Raw genomic sequence first — 17,230 nt, forward strand, 5'->3', positions numbered from 1 at the left:
TGCATTAAGGAGTAACAGGGCAAGTTGGGTCGAGTAGAGTGGGCCAAGGGAGGCATTGGGGGTACAGGGGCGGGGGTCAGGGGAGGAGGCAAACGGTGGCGTGAAGACTTCGGCGAGTGTAATTGCGGCCGAAGTAGGACACTGGGCGCGGCGGCTGTCTCGGACAGTACGTCGGTCAGTCGCTGGCAGTGTTTGCGTCCCGGTCGTCATGGCAACATAATGTACCTGGAGTGAAGGAGGGGTAGGGAGGAGTGAAGAGGGAGGATGATGATATGTAGTGAGTTTGAGGCGATGCAACAAAAATATCGTGATCGACGTCGGTCGAGTGGCAGTAACATTATCCTAAGGTGTGTATGTGTGGTCGGGATGAACGGTTATTATTCAAGTAAAGAACTAATTATAATCGTTATACTTTTTATGTCTTCGTTGCAAAACAAGGTGGGCTTGCCAGTGGTGTTTGGTTGTCTTACGGGTCAAAGATTATTTTGAATTTACATCCTCTTTGATTTTATGCTTAGCGCGTCCTGGTACGCCAAAGGGAGATGGGGGTCAAGTTGACACAAGCGAGATGAGTTTCCGGAGGGGGAGAGAGGGGGGAGCGGTTGAAGCGCCCCCCCCCTCCACTTGGGTCCCCGGGCTTAACCCAATTACCCGCTCGGTTAATGACATTTCCGTACCAACTTTTGTCTTCGTGTATGCCGCTGGTTCGTGTTGCGAGGCGGAAGCCAAGGGCGCAGCTGTGCTCGGTGGGGAGTGGCTGGCTGGCTTGGCTAGCACACGCATCTGTGGAAGGGCTTTGGCCTGAAACCACCCGGCCCTGTCCCATCATGTTTCATCCTATTCCATTCTGTCCTCATCCGTCTTAACCCCTCCCAGGCCAACCTAGCCCAACCCTGCTTAGCTTAGAACAAGCCCAACACTGCTCAGCCCAGCCCAGTCCAAACTAAACAAACCTGCAAGTAAGCCCAGCCCAACCCAACGAAACATAAGTCATATTAGAATACATACATCAGCAGTCATCCTTCCAACCTTCCTCCCTCCCTCCCTTCCCCGTCTTATCGCTCCATTTTTACTGTGTATGCAAATCACATTTACATCCGCGTTTCTCACACGTCACTTGAGTGTGACATAGCCCATAATATCAGTCATACCACTGAACACCAACCGTTGCCCTGTTTTTTTTTTTTTTTTTTTTTTTTTTTTTTTTTTTCTGCCGTGAGACGTCAAGATAGAAATAAGTCTTACACAAGGAAAAGAAAAATAATGGAAAGAGAGCCATGCAGTTTTAGATAGAGGAATAAGTGCAACGCTGAGAAGGACGTTTGCGATGCTGCCGTGACACTGAAAGAATGTAGAAATGGGAGATGAGCTCGCACAAGAGGCGCTTTGCTGCACCGAGGTCGCAACCTTTGCCTCGTGTGTTCGGACTTCAGGGCAAGAAGATGTCACCGGTGGCTGTTGGATTCAAACACGATCCTGCGTCATATATACTCTACATAAATTTATAAATATACACACATGCACTTACGCACAGTCCCTCATCACCAATCACAAATGTGTATCTTCCTCCACCCCACCACCACGTCACCATTATTAGCAATATACCACCATACTGTATTATGTCAAACCTCGCTATAGACTGCCTCCAAACCTCGTGGTAGACACTAGAGGGGCAACAGGTAAATCGAATCAACCCCTTTCGACTTTTTCAGCGTCAGGGTATTTGATTCAGTGGAGAGGGGTTGGGGGCTCTCGAGTGATGGAAACCCCCATTTGTCGCCTGTTTCGAATCTCCTGACCTTGGCATAAAAAAGTCATCGTGTTGAAGAGGTTACGGGAAGCCGGCGATGCTCGTGATTGGACGCGGCGAGGGAACGTTGTTAACTCGGTCAGCGGCAGAAAAGTGGGTTGACGTCACAGGAATGCGAGGAGTCCGTGAGGGGTAGCATGCGCGAATATTCACGCACACATGGATACACACTTGCAAATAAGATTTAAGGAAATCATACTGAACAGTGCGAGTGCCAGCGTGAGCAGAACTAGGGGGCATTTGTTAAGATACCTAGAACTGATACATGTTACACAACTAGCGATTTTTTTTTTCGTGTGTCAGTATGCGTTCGTGTTTGTAGTACAAAAGTGAGGTACCGGCATGTAGTTTTGTTGAATATATTTACATTCTGCATGTGGTCGCACCGTGTAAGGCACATGTCCCGACAACTGCTCTGGACCACTGGTCCGAGGGAGTGATTTTAATTAACATGAACGAGATCTCGACCGATAGAAACTTTGTCCAAGTTCTGGGGGCTCCACTCAACTGAATGAAATCCCCGACTTTTACTGCAACGTCGCTGGTGAAATGGTTCACCAAAGCCTGAGGTTAGAAGAAAGGGAACTACCCGCTTCACGTAGGGGTTATCGGGAGGGACACTGGGTTACCAACATGCTGGCCATTGGCACTGCCTGGGACCCTCGATCCCGCGGTGAACGTGCCCGATCGCCAGTCGCGGTGACCATCGGGGCTGCGGGTGCGAGTAATATTTGAATCCGTGTAATAAGTGTATGGTAGACGTAGGAACCCCACGAGACACTCCCGAAATGCGTATCCGCAGCGCAACATTTACAACCGGTGCATAATCCCAGCTCTGATCTACGTGTGCGCAATTTGGAAATTGAAGGAAGCGGTGGGGATTACTTTGAGGAATGTTTAGGGAGCAGTGAAGAGATCAGTACTGGGAATAGCCATGCAAAACGGAAAGTTTTAAGGCGGAGAATAGAATAGACTGAAGTAAATGATATAGAGGCAATAAAGAGAAAAACAAGAATTGGGCGGGACAGGTAAAAAAGAGGATGTTGGTAGGTGGGGCAAGTGCGTTACAGACTGGACGCCAGTACACGGAAAGCATGGGAAATGGAGACGAGGTAGGAGAGGTAAAAGAAGTCCTTATTTAGCCATGAATTTTTGAATGTCTGGGGAAAGTTGTTATAACTTGAAACTAAAAGCTTAAACGATGCATAAAGGATGAGGCACTTTATACTTTTTGTTCTAGCTAAGGACAGGGTATTCTTTAAGGCTGAACGGGGATTGGGGTTGTGGGTTCTAGCCAGAAGTGGATCCTCGGCATATTGAGAATCTCTCCAGGACTAGAGACCCCTCCCCATGTGTTACGTCACCGTGTTGAAGGGTATTCCCGCACAGCTTGGAGTTCCGTTGCGCAGAGGGAGGACCTCCGGTGGGTGGCTGTCGAGATCGGGGCTCATGTGAAAACAATGGGAGGAACATCCATCAGTATCGACAAGTCATTGTCAGTATTCGTCCAGGGCCGCGCATGCGAGAGCGGGTGTTTGTGTTAGGAAACCGAGGCGACAAGGGACGGGGGACCAGAACAAATAAGGGAGGTGGGAGGACCGGGAGGGTGCAGGTGGGGCCCAGAGATGGGGGTGGTGATGGTGGGGGAAGGACGTGGTGGTGGTGGTTGTGGTCTGGGTGCAGTGTTCCCGTGGTGAACCAGTAGCCATGTTGGTCCCCAGTGTCAGTCATGTTCCCACGGGATCTGATAGGGGGAAGAGGACACGGAGGGGGTGGGACGAAGTAGATCTTTTACTGTGACGGTTGAAGTGGTAACATTGGTGAAGGCGACGAGTGACGTGTGACGGGATCGAGGGTTGGGGAGTGGGGATGGGTGGATATCGGGTTTTGATGTGGAGATAGAGTGGCGCCCCCTTTCCCCGGTTACTGTGTCGAGTGGCTGTTCACAAGGTGTTTTCTATCCCTGGTGAAGGCACAGTTCGTTCCACTTGTAGGTACCACAGTGGCAGATGTCGCCAAGGAGAATTGTGGGAGTTAGGTAGTATATAAGTGCGACTGTTTCTAGTAAAATTTCGCTGTAAAGAAATGTGATCCTTTGCAGTAGTTTCCAACCACTGTAGTACTTACGAGTGAACCCGATTGTATCTGTGTGCATGGGCGCGGATTGTCTTGGCAGCGCTGTGTACCGGTCTTTACTTGCATGAGATGGCAACAACCAGACCTGTTGGGGGCGGGGGGGGGGAGATGGAGCCCCCCCCCTCTTCTGCCTGCGTGTCCTTCCTGCTTTGGCTCCTCCCCTCCTGTGTACACACCCACATGAAACACACACGCACACACACACTCACTCACTCAGTCGCACTCCACATACACGCAACCATACATTTCAGTCTTTTTCTGCCTTTCAATCTGTCTCCAACCCACCTCAGTACATCTTTCCTCATGTTTTTTTTCAGACTTAGAGGCTGTTTTTCAATCTCCTACTTTTCCCCCCTTCCTCGTTCATTTCCTCTTCCTCATCCTTCTCCTCCCCGTCCTGTTCCTACTCCTCTCCCTCCTGCTCCTCCCCCCTTTTCTTCGTCCTCTCTTCGGAATCACAATCCTCATTCCTCCTCCCACGACCCAGAACTCTCCTCCCTCCTCTCCTTTTCATCCCCATGATACTTACCTGTACATCCCTTCCCCTCTTCATCTTCAGTCCCCTTCTCGTATCATTCGCCGTCCTCCTCGCTCCTTCCCACTTCCCATTTCCGTCCTTTTCTTTCTGCCCCACCGTCCATGTTTATTATCGTTTCCTCTTCGTCTACTTCTTCCCTTTATCTCCTTCCTCGGGCCCTCCTCCCCCTCCACCAGCCTCTTTTCATTCGCGGCCTTTCTCACTTTTGTTCCTCTTCTGCTCGCTGCATTTTTCCCGTGTCATGCTCTTACCCTCCCCGTTTCTCTGCTTGTTTTTGTGTGTCGTGTGTAACAGTTTTGTGTATCTCGTTTGAGGCGTTTGTTTATGATCCGTGAGTGCGTGCGTGCGTGCGCAAATGGTACTTTTCTGGCCATTACTGTTGTTGTGGACTTTAGTTTACCAGCGTTTCTGTCCTTGTGGACAATACCGCGCCGATGTTCCGCTTCTTGCCTGTATTGGTGAGGCGAGCATTTTTGAGTGATTTTTTTCTCATGGAATGATTTATTCATTGGGCATTGAGCTGTCAGGACAAGTCTATGGATAGTGCTCACATTAGGAAGAGGCGGGTACCAAGAAGATCCGTGTGCATTTTAAGGGAGAGTGCATGTGTGTGATTAGCGTGCTACCATGATTTACGATTGAAGAAAGACTGAGCGCAAGATTGAAAATGAGGATATGGATCGGTGATGGCCGTAGCATTATGGCTTCATCGACTCGTGTGCCTTTAGTTTGTCCATGCACACGTAATGTACCGAAGATCTCGTTAACCTTCTTCTGTAACCGACCGGTGCTAACCGCCTGTCCGTCGCTGTGGTGGTCTTTGGTGATGGTTACTCCGTGTCATCTGCTGGCGTCCAGCCGACCTGTACGCCGATCAGCCGAGACGGTATGGCCTCCATTGGTGGCCTCCATTGGTGGCCCCCCTTGCTTTTTGTCTGGAAGATGTAAGCTTTTTTTCTCTCTCTCTCTCTCTCTCTCTCTCTCTCTCTATAAATATATATATATATATATATATATATATATATATATATATATATATACACCGTGAATTATGTATGTAATAAAGTGTTGTGAAAAGATAGGCATAAAATAGAGTGCACCGTGGGTGCATTTGTTTGTCCGCATCTTGTAGGATATACAAGATATAAGTGAAATAGGCAGAGGACAAGGAAGTGTGTAGCCCGGTACGAAAGGCTACGCAGAAGTCTAAGCGAGAACCACTTATGCTTAGAACAAGACGAAAGAACATCCTTAAGGTTATTTACACCTCTGGTCGGGCCGCCGGGAGACGACACCTCGAACCGGGTTCGTTTGCCGGGTGTCCTGTGGTCTCTAGGGGGCATCGCATCGGGCCTCGTTGGAGACAAGGATTTGTTTAAGGAAATCGCAGTCACATAACGGATTGTTAAAAAAAATATCTTCTTCCTCCTCTTTTACTTTGAGTAAAAAGGACACGTCGCAGCGAGATTGTGATGGTGATGTTTCCGTAATAATGGGACTCGAAAGGTTGGTGGCGACAGCCAGAGTTGCCATGGGGACAAGGTTGCTCTGTTGAGGAGCAAGTGATGCGACATCGCATTCTCTCTCTCTCTCTCTCTTGGGGTGGTTATTGCCGGTACTTCGTAGACCCACGGTACTCCGTCAGTTGACCAAGGATAATAGAGTAAAACAATATTTTTCTCCTCCTCTCTCTTCGTCTTTCATCCTCATCCTTCTCTTCTTCCTACACTTCCTCCGACACCTTCATTGAAAAGAGGAGGCGAGGTGGGATCTGTGTCATATGACACTGATCAGTCATCCTACTATCTTCTGGCACCTCTTTGGGTTGTGCCAGTCGAAGGGTTATGAATGCGGTTGTGGTTGTGATGATCGATTGCGCGTTGCTTAGGAGAGCAGCTTTAAATCCGGGTTTCTCAGTCTGCGTGCTGCTGCTGCTGCTTCTCCTCGCGGATCCCCCGTATTTATGTAACTCTGTCGAATGACGAACCACCTGGGAGCTCTCTCTCTCTCTCTCTCTCCAAGGTTGACTGGAATCGTGCTGTATCGAACAGGCACTCCTAGTTTCTATCTCGGGGAGGGGTGCCCCCCCCAGGGGGAGTTTGGGTAAAATTGCAGTTAAAAATCTATGTCTGTCCCGCTAAATGCTTGGCATTGGTTGTGGTCGTTTTTAACCCGTTTGATGACAGTTTGACGGCTGAGTAAAATTGACCGGCGGCGGAAAAAGTCAGATTTGTAAATAGACATGAGAAGGTAGTTGCGACCTACGGGAGTGCCGTGGGAGTGAATAAAATTGTCTGGCGATAGCTAGAATAGGTATGTGCTACTCGTTATCGAGAGGGGTTGAAAAAGATTAGCCTCTCTCTCTCTCTCTCTCTCTCTCTCTCTCTCTCTCTCTCTTCCGTGGAGGTACTACGGAGGTGGTTGAAATAGCCCGTCGGTAGCCCAACAAAAAGGAAGAAAGTGCCACCCGGTTCGGAAGGAAGAGATGAGGGAGGAGGGATTTGAATCCTAGTGTTTACTCTTTTATGTCGACGCACGGTTGGCGGTTTCTGTTGGGTCTTAGTAGACTTGGAAGAGGGGAGGGGAGCTGGTGGGGGCGCGCGAACTGGCACGCCAGCCAGGCGGCCGCGGCTGCGGTCGACGTGGTGTTGTCCGCCAGGACGTTTAGCATCGACGAAAGTGGTAGAAAGTGGTGTCGATGATGTGGCATGGTGGGAATGCGGGCCCTCCGTCTCGCGGGTAGGGCGGAGGGTGGGAACAACTTGAGGGGCAGGTAGTTAGGTAGGTGGGTACATAACCAGGAAGGGACGCCAAGTTGAAGTAAATGTTGTCCGGAGAGGTGGTATTGGCGGTGATGGGGCCTTCGGTGGTGGTGATGGTGGTTGATAGCGGTGGTTTGCGGTTATAGTTGTGTGGCCATTTGATTTGTGAGAAACGCCAAATCATAAGCCAAGAGTTTCCATTTTCAAATATGGTTAGTTCTTGCTAGGCTGGGCTTTCGAAAAGTAAGTTGACAGACGAAATGTTGCGTATAACAACTAATAAATACATGTGTGTGTGCGTGGGAATGCGTGTTTGACTGCACGTGTGTGTGTATGTGTGTATTCGTTCATGTCACCTACTCGTCCCCCTGTCTCGGTCCCGGTCTATTTGTCTGTTTGAATATGGGCAGGTATGCATTGAATGTGCGACCGCCTGCCCAGGGAGCGCATATTTGTGTTGAGGGGGGCGTAGCTTACATAAACTATTGTTTGAAGGTTCAGCCCTTCAGGATAGTGGCTGTGCTGCAGCTGCGCTTGAACTTCTTGCGTGTGGACGAGCTCGGAGGCAGCATTGGGGAACCTGCTTGTATGCCCGCCTTCTTGTCCGTCTTGCCTGCCTGCTCTGCCTGCGTGCTGCCGTGCCTGCGTGCGTGCGATCCTACCTGCCTGCACGATGCAAGACAGCGTGGTCTGGGGCCGCCTTGAGCAGAATACTACAGCAGACGTGTCCTGGGCCTTATTTGGACCAATGGGACAGTCAGGTTGGCGGACAGCGAGAAGCTTTTGGAGTGAAACCTTGGCCGCGGGGATGCACCACATTGACCACTGCGCGCCCACCCCATCCAGCCCACCAGCTAATCAGCCGCCGCCGCCGCTGCCGCCTCGGCCAGGTCCTCCGGTTCCCTCCCTTGGCTCGGTCTCTCCATCTCTCGAGCTCGTCGTGCTCTCCGCCGTCTGTCGTCAGGGGCCTTCCAGCAGCTCTCGTTCTCGTTGTAAAAGAGCACTGCGGTGAGTTTGCTCCACTCACCCGGTCGCCCCGTTTCCCAGTGGAAGGAACACCTTCGGCCAGTCAAATCTCGTGGATGTATTATTTACGTAAAGGATTTAAATTCCCAGTTGAAGAAACATTATTGACGCTGGCATTAGTGAAATAGGAATATACAAAAATTATTTTAGTGTAGGAGAAACAAGAACCTTTGAGAAATTAGGCGACCTAGGGAGTGACATCACTGACCTGTACTTTGTACCTCTTCTGCCTTCAATAACTGCCAATCGCCACGGCATGTCTTGAGCTGAAAGCTTGTAGCCCCGAGGTCGCGCCACGACACGTGCTATCCTGCCCCAATGATGCGTATCCTGGTCCCACGAGTCTTGGCTCCTTCAAGCAGATGTGCACATATTGCTTTTAACCCCTCACTCACTCACTCACTCACTCACTCCCAGCCTCATCACTCACCTTCCCTCCCCCAAACACCCAGTGTTATTGTAATAAGCCTTCAAATGTCTAGAACTAAGGTGTTTAGTATTTGTAAGATAATTTTATTTATTGTACATATTTTTGTGTTTTTGTGTAATGCTCTCTCTCTCTCTCTCTCTCTCTCTCTCTCTCTCTCTCTCTCTCTCTCTCTCTCTCTCTCTCTCTCTCTCTCTCTCTCTCTCTCTCTTCCCCCCTCCCTCTCTCCCCCCCTCCCTCTCTCCCCCTCTCCCTCTCTCTTTCTCTCCCTCTCTCTTTCTCTCCCTCTCTCTCTATCTCTCTCTCTCTCTCTTTCTTTCTCCCCTATCTCTCTCCCTCTCTCTCTCTTTCTTTCTCCCCTATCTCTCTCCCTCTCTCTCTCCCTCTCTCTCTCTATCTTTCTCTCTCCACTTGTATGTATTAATGTATGATATATATAATATGCACGGAGACCCCGTTCTACCCATACCTCCCTACACACACACACACACACTCACTCACTCACTCACTCACTCACTCACTCACACGTATCCACACTCACAAATTAATACTTGTATGTATTTTGGTCCCCTTTTTTTGGTCTTTCTCAGCAATATCCTCCCACGACAGTCGTTGTTTTACATTTATATGTTGAAAGAATATGAAGTATTTTATCTAATCTATATCACTTTTATTTCCTCTTCTAGCAAACCAGTGCTAAGGTAGTGTAAAGGACTTGTATTGTTTATTTTCCTTCCCTCCTTGAATTAATATGGCTCTACAATCCTAACATTAGTTATAAGAAATGATATGCTACTGTTGGTCTTCAGTACACTCTTTATCCGCATCCTTGTCACAAGGTTCTTCATGTCCGTGACTTCCATGTGACACGGCTCACTGGAGCTACCGATGGTCAGTACGATTTCTCCGAAGTCATCGGACGAAGTTCCTGTTTGGCCCCGATACCCGTGCCTGGCCCCATTCGCGTGGGAACGCTAGTGCAGGATCCTGCTCCCCCTCGCCTTCCCCGATCACATATCCAGAAGTCTTTTCCTTCTCATTTTACACCCCGGCTCCACCTCGACCTCTCTCAAATTGGATCGCTGACCTAGATAATCTAATTATATAAAATTATTCTGCTACGGTACCTATCTCGTTAACACCACCTCCTCCTACCCCCCCTCTTTGTCCGTCTCCCTTTCAAGACGCGTTTACTGTATGCCCGTTGTACTTTACGCCCGTCTGGCAGATCACTGACAGCACATAAAGTGCTTGTCTAATTAGTACCTTGCAGACTTCGTGGGCCGTCGTTGCATTTGGTCAAATCCCCTTCTCCCCCTCGTCTCTGGCTTAATTAACGAGCTTAGCTGCTAGCCAAGAACACACGTTTTAGCTTCAGTCCCCTTTGCTTCTACAGTTACAGTGATTAATCACCGAGAGGTCACGAGTTGTTGAATGAAATAGCCTAGCGATAGCTGGGATATAAGAGTGGGTGCCACACGTACGTAAGGAGCTAGGAAAACCAACTTTAATTGCCAATTTTTATATTTGCTCTGTGAGGGTTGTTATGTGGCTTGATAGTTAGATGTTTTCTTGACACTGTCAGATTTCTTATGTGATTTAGTAAGATAGAGCCAGTGTCGTTTAACCCATTCCCGCACTGAGTGACAATATTTTTAAATTATGTTTTATGTATTTGTGCCGCCAGCCTATTTCGTTCATCTCCGTGAGACCCCCCCATCCCCACCCCACTTGGTAGTTAAGTGCGTATAATGCCCATAGAATCTTGCCCCCACCCCACAGTGAGTGTAAGGTCCACTTTCATCAAGTGGGTTTCGTTTCTACATACACACATTTCCTTTCCCATCCTGACAAACCAGTTACAATGCGCTGCTGGTCTTTTCCGTCACCTGATACTCTTCCTGTCTCCCTCCTCTTCTTCGCTTCCTCATCCTTCCCCTCTTTCGTCTTCTTAGTTTCCCGCCTACGCACTCCTTAACATCTGATGACCCCTAATCCCACCTGGTGGGAGGTTGGTAGGGGCGCTCCTCCCCCTGCATCCAATCTCGTCTCGGGAGGAAACTTGGAACAGGATTTCGATTGTGTGGCAGATTAAGGCCTTCCAGGGTCTCAAGAGGGGAGGGGAGGCGGGGGGTAGACAGTTTGGCTGGGTTTAAGGGGTTGTTGGGCAAGCGCGCGCACAAACACACACACACTCACACACACGTAATACCTATACACAAAGTTAACGTATTCACTGTTATTGCACAGAATAGTTTGTGATGGAGTGAAAGTGACTTTTATTCGGCTGAGGGACGGTCGGGCGACTCATTGGGGACCTGGTCACGGCGAGGAGGGAGGGAGGGGGAGGTCCGGAATCCTTAAACCTAACAGACGGGTATGGAGTTGCCCCAATTCGAATATTTGTTTTATGATTTCATTGGGATTATTGCCACGACCCCTTGGAAATACCGAGAAGTTTGATTTGCCACAGATTCGTATTTTGTGTCTAGTTAGCTGTTAGGTGAATTTTGTATGTATAACGCCTTTTGTACTAACATGCATGTTCTCTATATATCATTTAGTGTAAGATATGAATTGATATGTGTGTGTATGCAGTTTTTTTTCCTGACCAATAACAATAAACTGTTGAACTGACAGCTGCATGGTCACTTGAGTGCAGCTGCTACAGTTGCTGGATGTCACAACAAGATTTCGTATTGTATGCGTGCACATGTGGCGTAATCGGAACCGTGCTGGTCTCGCATTCGCAGAAATGTGGGTTCGAATCCCGCACTTCTCTCCGATTCCCAGCAGTGACTCTTTCCGTCCCCAACAGTCCTCTTAATGCATAAGGCAAAGATGACGGCTTCGGCCGCAGCTACGCGCCTCCTGGAGTAGGCTCTCCACCACCTGCATGTCTGTTTACCTTTATCCACCTCCCTATGTCTCTCTCTCTCTCTCTCTCTCTCTCTCTCTCTCTCTCTCTCTCTCTCTCTCTCTCTCTCTCTCTCTCTCTCTTTCTCTCATTCACTCGAACTTTCGCAAGACATACTCAAGTTACACGAAAGATATCTGAAGTAATTATGATGTTGGGAGACCAATTTGCAGAGAATGCTTCGTTGCCGCTCGAATCATCCAGCTATCCGTCCATTCGTCCACAGGGGGCCGGTGTGGAGGTGGGGGGTGTTCTACTTCGGGCTTCCTGCCTGATTGTGACTTTGCATAGATTGAAGTTCCTAAACTACTACTACTACTTCTACTTTTCTTCTTCTTCTTTTTTTTTTTTTTTTTTTTTTTTACCGAATTTACGTATCGTGTCATATGAAGCCTGTTACCCCACTTACAAAACAATTGATAATTACATTGTTTAAATTCCTTAATGTTTTAGGGTGGTGTGTGTGTGTGTGTGTGTGTGTGGTATTTAGGGGTTGTAGAAGGGAATAATAGGCGGGCCAGTGGAGATTGTCGAGTTGCGAATCCCGCGAACTTTGGGGTACAGTTGCCATCACTTATAAGCCTAATTAATTCCCGTCAATTATCTACGGTACACTTTCCTCTGGTCATAGAAATGTGTCGATACTCGTCGTATACCTACATCCCGAGAAAGCGTGAGCCCCTGTAGCACTTATAAGTGTAGGCAACTGTGCCTAACGTGGCGCGATGCAGGAGTAGAGGAGGAGGCGGGAGCTGCGGTCGCTAAATTGAGGGAATTGTTTGAGAGCGATTGCGGTGTTTGGGAAGTCTCTTACTGATGTTTCCGGTAGGAAGGTGTATGAAGAAGGGTGCAGTGGGTGGGTGGGGGGGTTGGAGGTTGGCCTGGGGTGGTGGGAGACTACAAGGCCACAAGAACGACATGTCTCGCTTTCTTCTTCTGTTTTTTTTTTTTTTTTTTTTTTTTTTTTTTTTTTTTTTTTTTTTTTTTTTTTTTTTTTTTTTTTTTTTTTTTTTTTTTTAGTTTATTATTTTTTTCTATTTATTTTTTGTTTTATAAGTTAAAACGGGTCTTGTGTGTTCTTGGATTATTTATTTATTTGTTTATTTGCTTATTTTCACTTGTGCAGAAAGCTGGCATCTTATTTCCAGACTTTGCCGTATGCAAAATACAATGAAGAATGCCACCTAACATTCAATCTGTAGTGTTTCTCAGTTACTTGCAAACTGCAAATGAACCAGATTGAAAACCGTGAGCAAAAAACACACATACAAACGCTTTCTTTCTCTCTCTCCCTCTCTCTCCCTCTCTCTCTCTCTCTCTCTCTCTCTCTCTCTCTCTCTCTCTCTCTCTCTCTCTCTCTCTCTCTCTCTCTCTCTCTGTTTTCGATCATTGTCTCTTTCACGGTCAGAGAGCTGCGTGGTGGCCACATCCTTGAGCCCGTGTCGTTTTATATTAAGTTTGTGCAGGTCTGGGAGGGAGGGAGGGAGAATGCGTGACTGAATAGAGCGTGGTAATATTTTATCTTAATTTCACGGAGAATGATGACGATACCGTGACGTTCAGGAACTAGATTCAGTGAAGTATTTCTGGTGGGGAAACCAGAATCTTGATGAGTAAATGTTACTTTGAAAACCCCCCTCTCTCTCTTCTCTCTTTGCCTCTCTCTCTTCTCTCTTTGCCTCTCTCTCTCTCTCTCTCTCTCTCTCTCTCTCTCTCTCTCTCTCTCTCTCTCTCTCTCACACACACACACACACACACACACACACGACGAGCGTTGTCCCTTTCCTGTATACTACGGTTAAATAAATGCACACACGACGGCGCCAACAACTGCCACGTTACTCATGCAAAATACACTTGGCCCATCTAACGGTGTCCGGTCAATAGTAACACACTTCTCCCTCCTCCTCCTCCTCCTCCTCCTCCTCCCATTTACCGTCGTCCCTTCTGTCTACCTTTCCTGTCCAATCCCATTTCCGTCCCTTTATCGCCATCACAATAGCATTCACTCGAGCCTGCTCCTTGAGCAACCTCTTCCTCTCTTCCAGTGTTATTCCCGGCAGTAGTCTCTCCATTCTCCTCGGTGTGCACTCTTGAACTGCGTCTCCATCGCCTTCGTCAGTTTCCCAAAGTTTCAGATGTGTAGATCATAGCTGGGATGATACTTTCAACTCTCTCAGACATGGAGAAAATAGTTATAGTCTTAATATTTAATTTCATCATGTTTTAGCATTTGACCGATGTGAATATTCAGATAAACTGCATAATTGTAATTTATTTACTTAGAGGTTCGAGTTAATAATTTATTTGGCTTTATTTGTATTCATCTTGAAACTACTTCTAGATGTTCAATGAGCAAACCTGCTGTCTCTGAAATGAGAATAATGTCTAATTTGTAATATGAGGAATTGTATTGGCTATGGGGTGTTTTTTTTTTCATAAAAAGAGAAAAGAGTTTACAGTTAACACTGCGGCTTAGATTGATGCATCTTCTTTCCCATTGGTCTTCTTGACGTCATTCTCCCTCCTCCAAATCTTTTCTCTCCAATCAACACTAGTCCCCCACTCCCTACTATCACTTTCCTTTACATAGTTTAGTCAATCTTTCTCCTCTTCCTTTTCCCTCGTTCGCTCCCCTATCCTCTCCAATCATCCGATCATCACTACCACCACGTCCTCTTGTCAACATACTTTACCTTCTTCATTCGTTCTTCCTTTCCTTGCTTCCTTCCTTCCCATTTTCTCCCTCCTCCCCTTCCCTCCCTTTCCGTTTTCTCTACTGTTCGCCCTGCCCCAACCCTCCCTCCCTCCCTTCTGTCACTCCTCTGACTCGCCCCCCCCCTTTCTCTGCTCATTGCAGTTGCCCTTTCCTGTACTTTGTCAGTTCCCCTTACTGTACCGTACCAGTCTCCTCACCCATTCAGTGATTTTACATTTTACCATTCCCTTTCCCTCTCCCTTTTCTTCTCCCCTCTTTCGCTTCGATTTTGGAACAAGTTGTTGGTGTAAATGGGGGAGGAGGTGTCGAGCATCGGAATATGATAAAATCTGCCTTTCTCGCTCCATTACGGATTATCGATGCAAATTGATCGCGCGGCGCCACGTGGATTAAAGAGGGGCGAAAAAGTCTGAGGGATGAAGTCACGGAAATTATTCATGCATACGCACGACGCGTCGAAGAGGTTGGGCGAGGCCTTTGTGGACTGCAGATAACTGGCTGGTTTATGTATGATTAGTTTGCCCAGTGATTGTCCTTTACCCTGGCTGTGTGAAGCGTGAAGGACGGAGGTGGGGGCATCAGCCATAAGCACCTGCTGGAGTGAACTCTCTCTATCTCTGTCTGTCTGTCTATCTGTCTGAGTGATTGGACCTCCGATGATCTGGCGTTAATTTCGTCAAACTCCCCTTGATGTGAATAATAAATCTCAAAACTAAGCGGGACGGTGCAGAGACATGACAGAAGTTTGCAGGAATTGTGTGACAAATGTGGGAGAGGAAGATATGAGTGCGCAGAGAGTAATGGAGAGATCAGTGTCGGGAATAACACAGAGAGACGGGAAGAGGGCGATCTTTGTATATCGTTACGTAAAAATTCTCGAAAATGTTTGGACGATTCCGGAAGAAGTCGAAGTAAATGCTCGTAACATGATTCTCTCCTTGCTGAAAATGTGCCTTGTGGCGCCGCACTTTAATCACGTTTGATATGAACCTGCGGTCACATTTTAACTACGTAATCCAAGTCCATCAAGAGTAACAGCGTAATTCGATTATGTTGTAATTTGATTATACTGTCCTCCTCCTCCTCCTCCTCCTCTTCTTCTTCCCCACTCCTGTGATGATTATACGCGGTCGGGACGGACCGGCCCTTCCGTGTGGTTGTGGCACACACGCACACACACACACTCACACTCACACTCACACTCACACTTTCTCTCATCTGAGCTGTGGGAAATTAATCCTTTTGCTGCGGAGAAGTATTCCTCAAGACTATAGAATCGCCCAACGGCAGCCAGAACAAATATAAAAGTCTGTAGCAGTGAAAGGTGCCTGATGAGCTGCCATGTCCCCGCAGTGAGAAATTTACTTCAAAAAGAAAAGGTGGGAAGGATAATGTACCATTATCCTGTCCGTGAATAAATAATGGACTTTAGGACTTGTATGGATCGGGACCGTTCTTTGTAGGTGTATACGGGAATGTCTGCATATGAATAGGTGTTGTGTATAAACGGTGTATATACGTGATTCCCCCCATGGTCTTGGATCACGTGGTGAGGTGATCGGCAGCTGTAACTCTCGATTCAAAACCCAGAACTTACGTAGTTTCGAACTGTAGGTAATGGTGTGGCCACACACACGCACACACACACACATACACACACACACACACACACACGGGCGCTTGCAGTTTAGTGGAAGTTTCAAGCCAAGGTCTAAATATACAGGTCAGACCGTTTACATTCTTCTGCGCAGCTTCTGACGTCATTTGGCTGAGTCCATTTTCTCTTTGTGATACACTGAAGAAAACTGTGAAACGCCAAGGAAGACAGGAACTATAATATTTTATATATATATATATATTATATATCATATATCATATATCATATATATTATATATTCATATATATAGACAGGAACTATAATATTTTATATATATTTATATAATATTTGTCAGAATATAACTAATTGCGTGGAGCTGTGCGAGCGAAGGCGACGTCATTTTCGAACGACGGACCAGCTTCAACTGACAGCTATAGGACCCGCTAACCCCACTTTGAACAGCCAGGTGACGTTCACGGGCCCGCTGCGCCAACTCCCTCGAAATTCGGTCGGAAGTGGTTAGACCTTATATTCTTAGATCTTGTTTCAAGCTCTTGAGTGGGGCGCGATGTCGGTACTGCATAACAACAGTCCGCGATGTTAACCGTGTGTGTGTTATATTCTGTAGAATATGTTCCTGTCACATTATGAAAGGGTTAGAAGAAGTGAGGGACTTACCCGGGAATCCATGATTGACTAGTTAATCTACATGTATTCGGACTTGAACCATGCGACGATATCATCTCTATCTATCTATCTGTTCACTATTTGTGGTGCTTGCCTTCGTCCAGTAAGTTGCAGGTGTCATTTGTGATGAATAAAATCGTGTAGTGTGAAGGCGGGCTTGGAAACGAGTTGATGGTATCAATGTTGACGTGAGAATTCCTGACCCCCTCCCATCCCCTTCACTCTGTCCCTTCTGTACATTGATGTTACTTGACATTATTTATTTTGGCTAAACGCGTACATCAACCCAGCTTATATATATATATATATATAATATATATATATATATATATATATATATATATATAGTATGTGTGTGTGTATATTTGTGTGTATATATATATGTATATATAAAATTCCCAATAGAATTTAGAAGTAAGAATAATTTTATAGCTCAACACGGGAGGTATTTGGAAAGGCGCGGCTCTTGATTACAACGACGCTTCTCGGATCGTTTGGAAGACGATAAAGAAACGAGATTAAAGAAGAAAGTAAGAATATGGATGGATGGAAAAAGTCCTTTGTGAAGCGAGTCTCTCATTACCCGCGTTGCTAGGGAGAGGGCCTCTCG

At 47.1% G+C, this 17,230-nt stretch overlaps 1 protein-coding gene across 37 annotated transcripts in view; it reads left to right on the forward strand.

Annotated features, from left to right (window-relative positions):
- The window catches only part of LOC143018069 (MAP/microtubule affinity-regulating kinase 3-like), a 500,962-nt gene that overhangs the window by 299,111 nt on the left and 184,621 nt on the right, over window positions 1–17,230 (forward strand). For 29 of the 37 annotated variants that reach the window (XR_012965728.1, XM_076173146.1, XM_076173149.1 and 26 more), the window contains one exon: window positions 9,386–9,400. The exons of the other annotated variants lie outside the window; for them this stretch is intronic. Coding sequence is in view for 28 of the 29 variants with exons in the window: in XM_076173146.1 (XP_076029261.1) it covers window positions 9,386–9,400 (15 nt within the window). In the remaining variant the exon portion in view is untranslated. The remainder of the gene's footprint in view (window positions 1–9,385; window positions 9,401–17,230) is intronic. 37 annotated transcript variants of the gene reach the window in all.

This window comes from Oratosquilla oratoria, chromosome 34 (assembly GCF_046742065.1).
Source record: "Oratosquilla oratoria isolate Oo_2021 chromosome 34, ASM4674206v1, whole genome shotgun sequence".
Taxonomy (NCBI): domain Eukaryota; kingdom Metazoa; phylum Arthropoda; class Malacostraca; order Stomatopoda; family Squillidae; genus Oratosquilla; species Oratosquilla oratoria.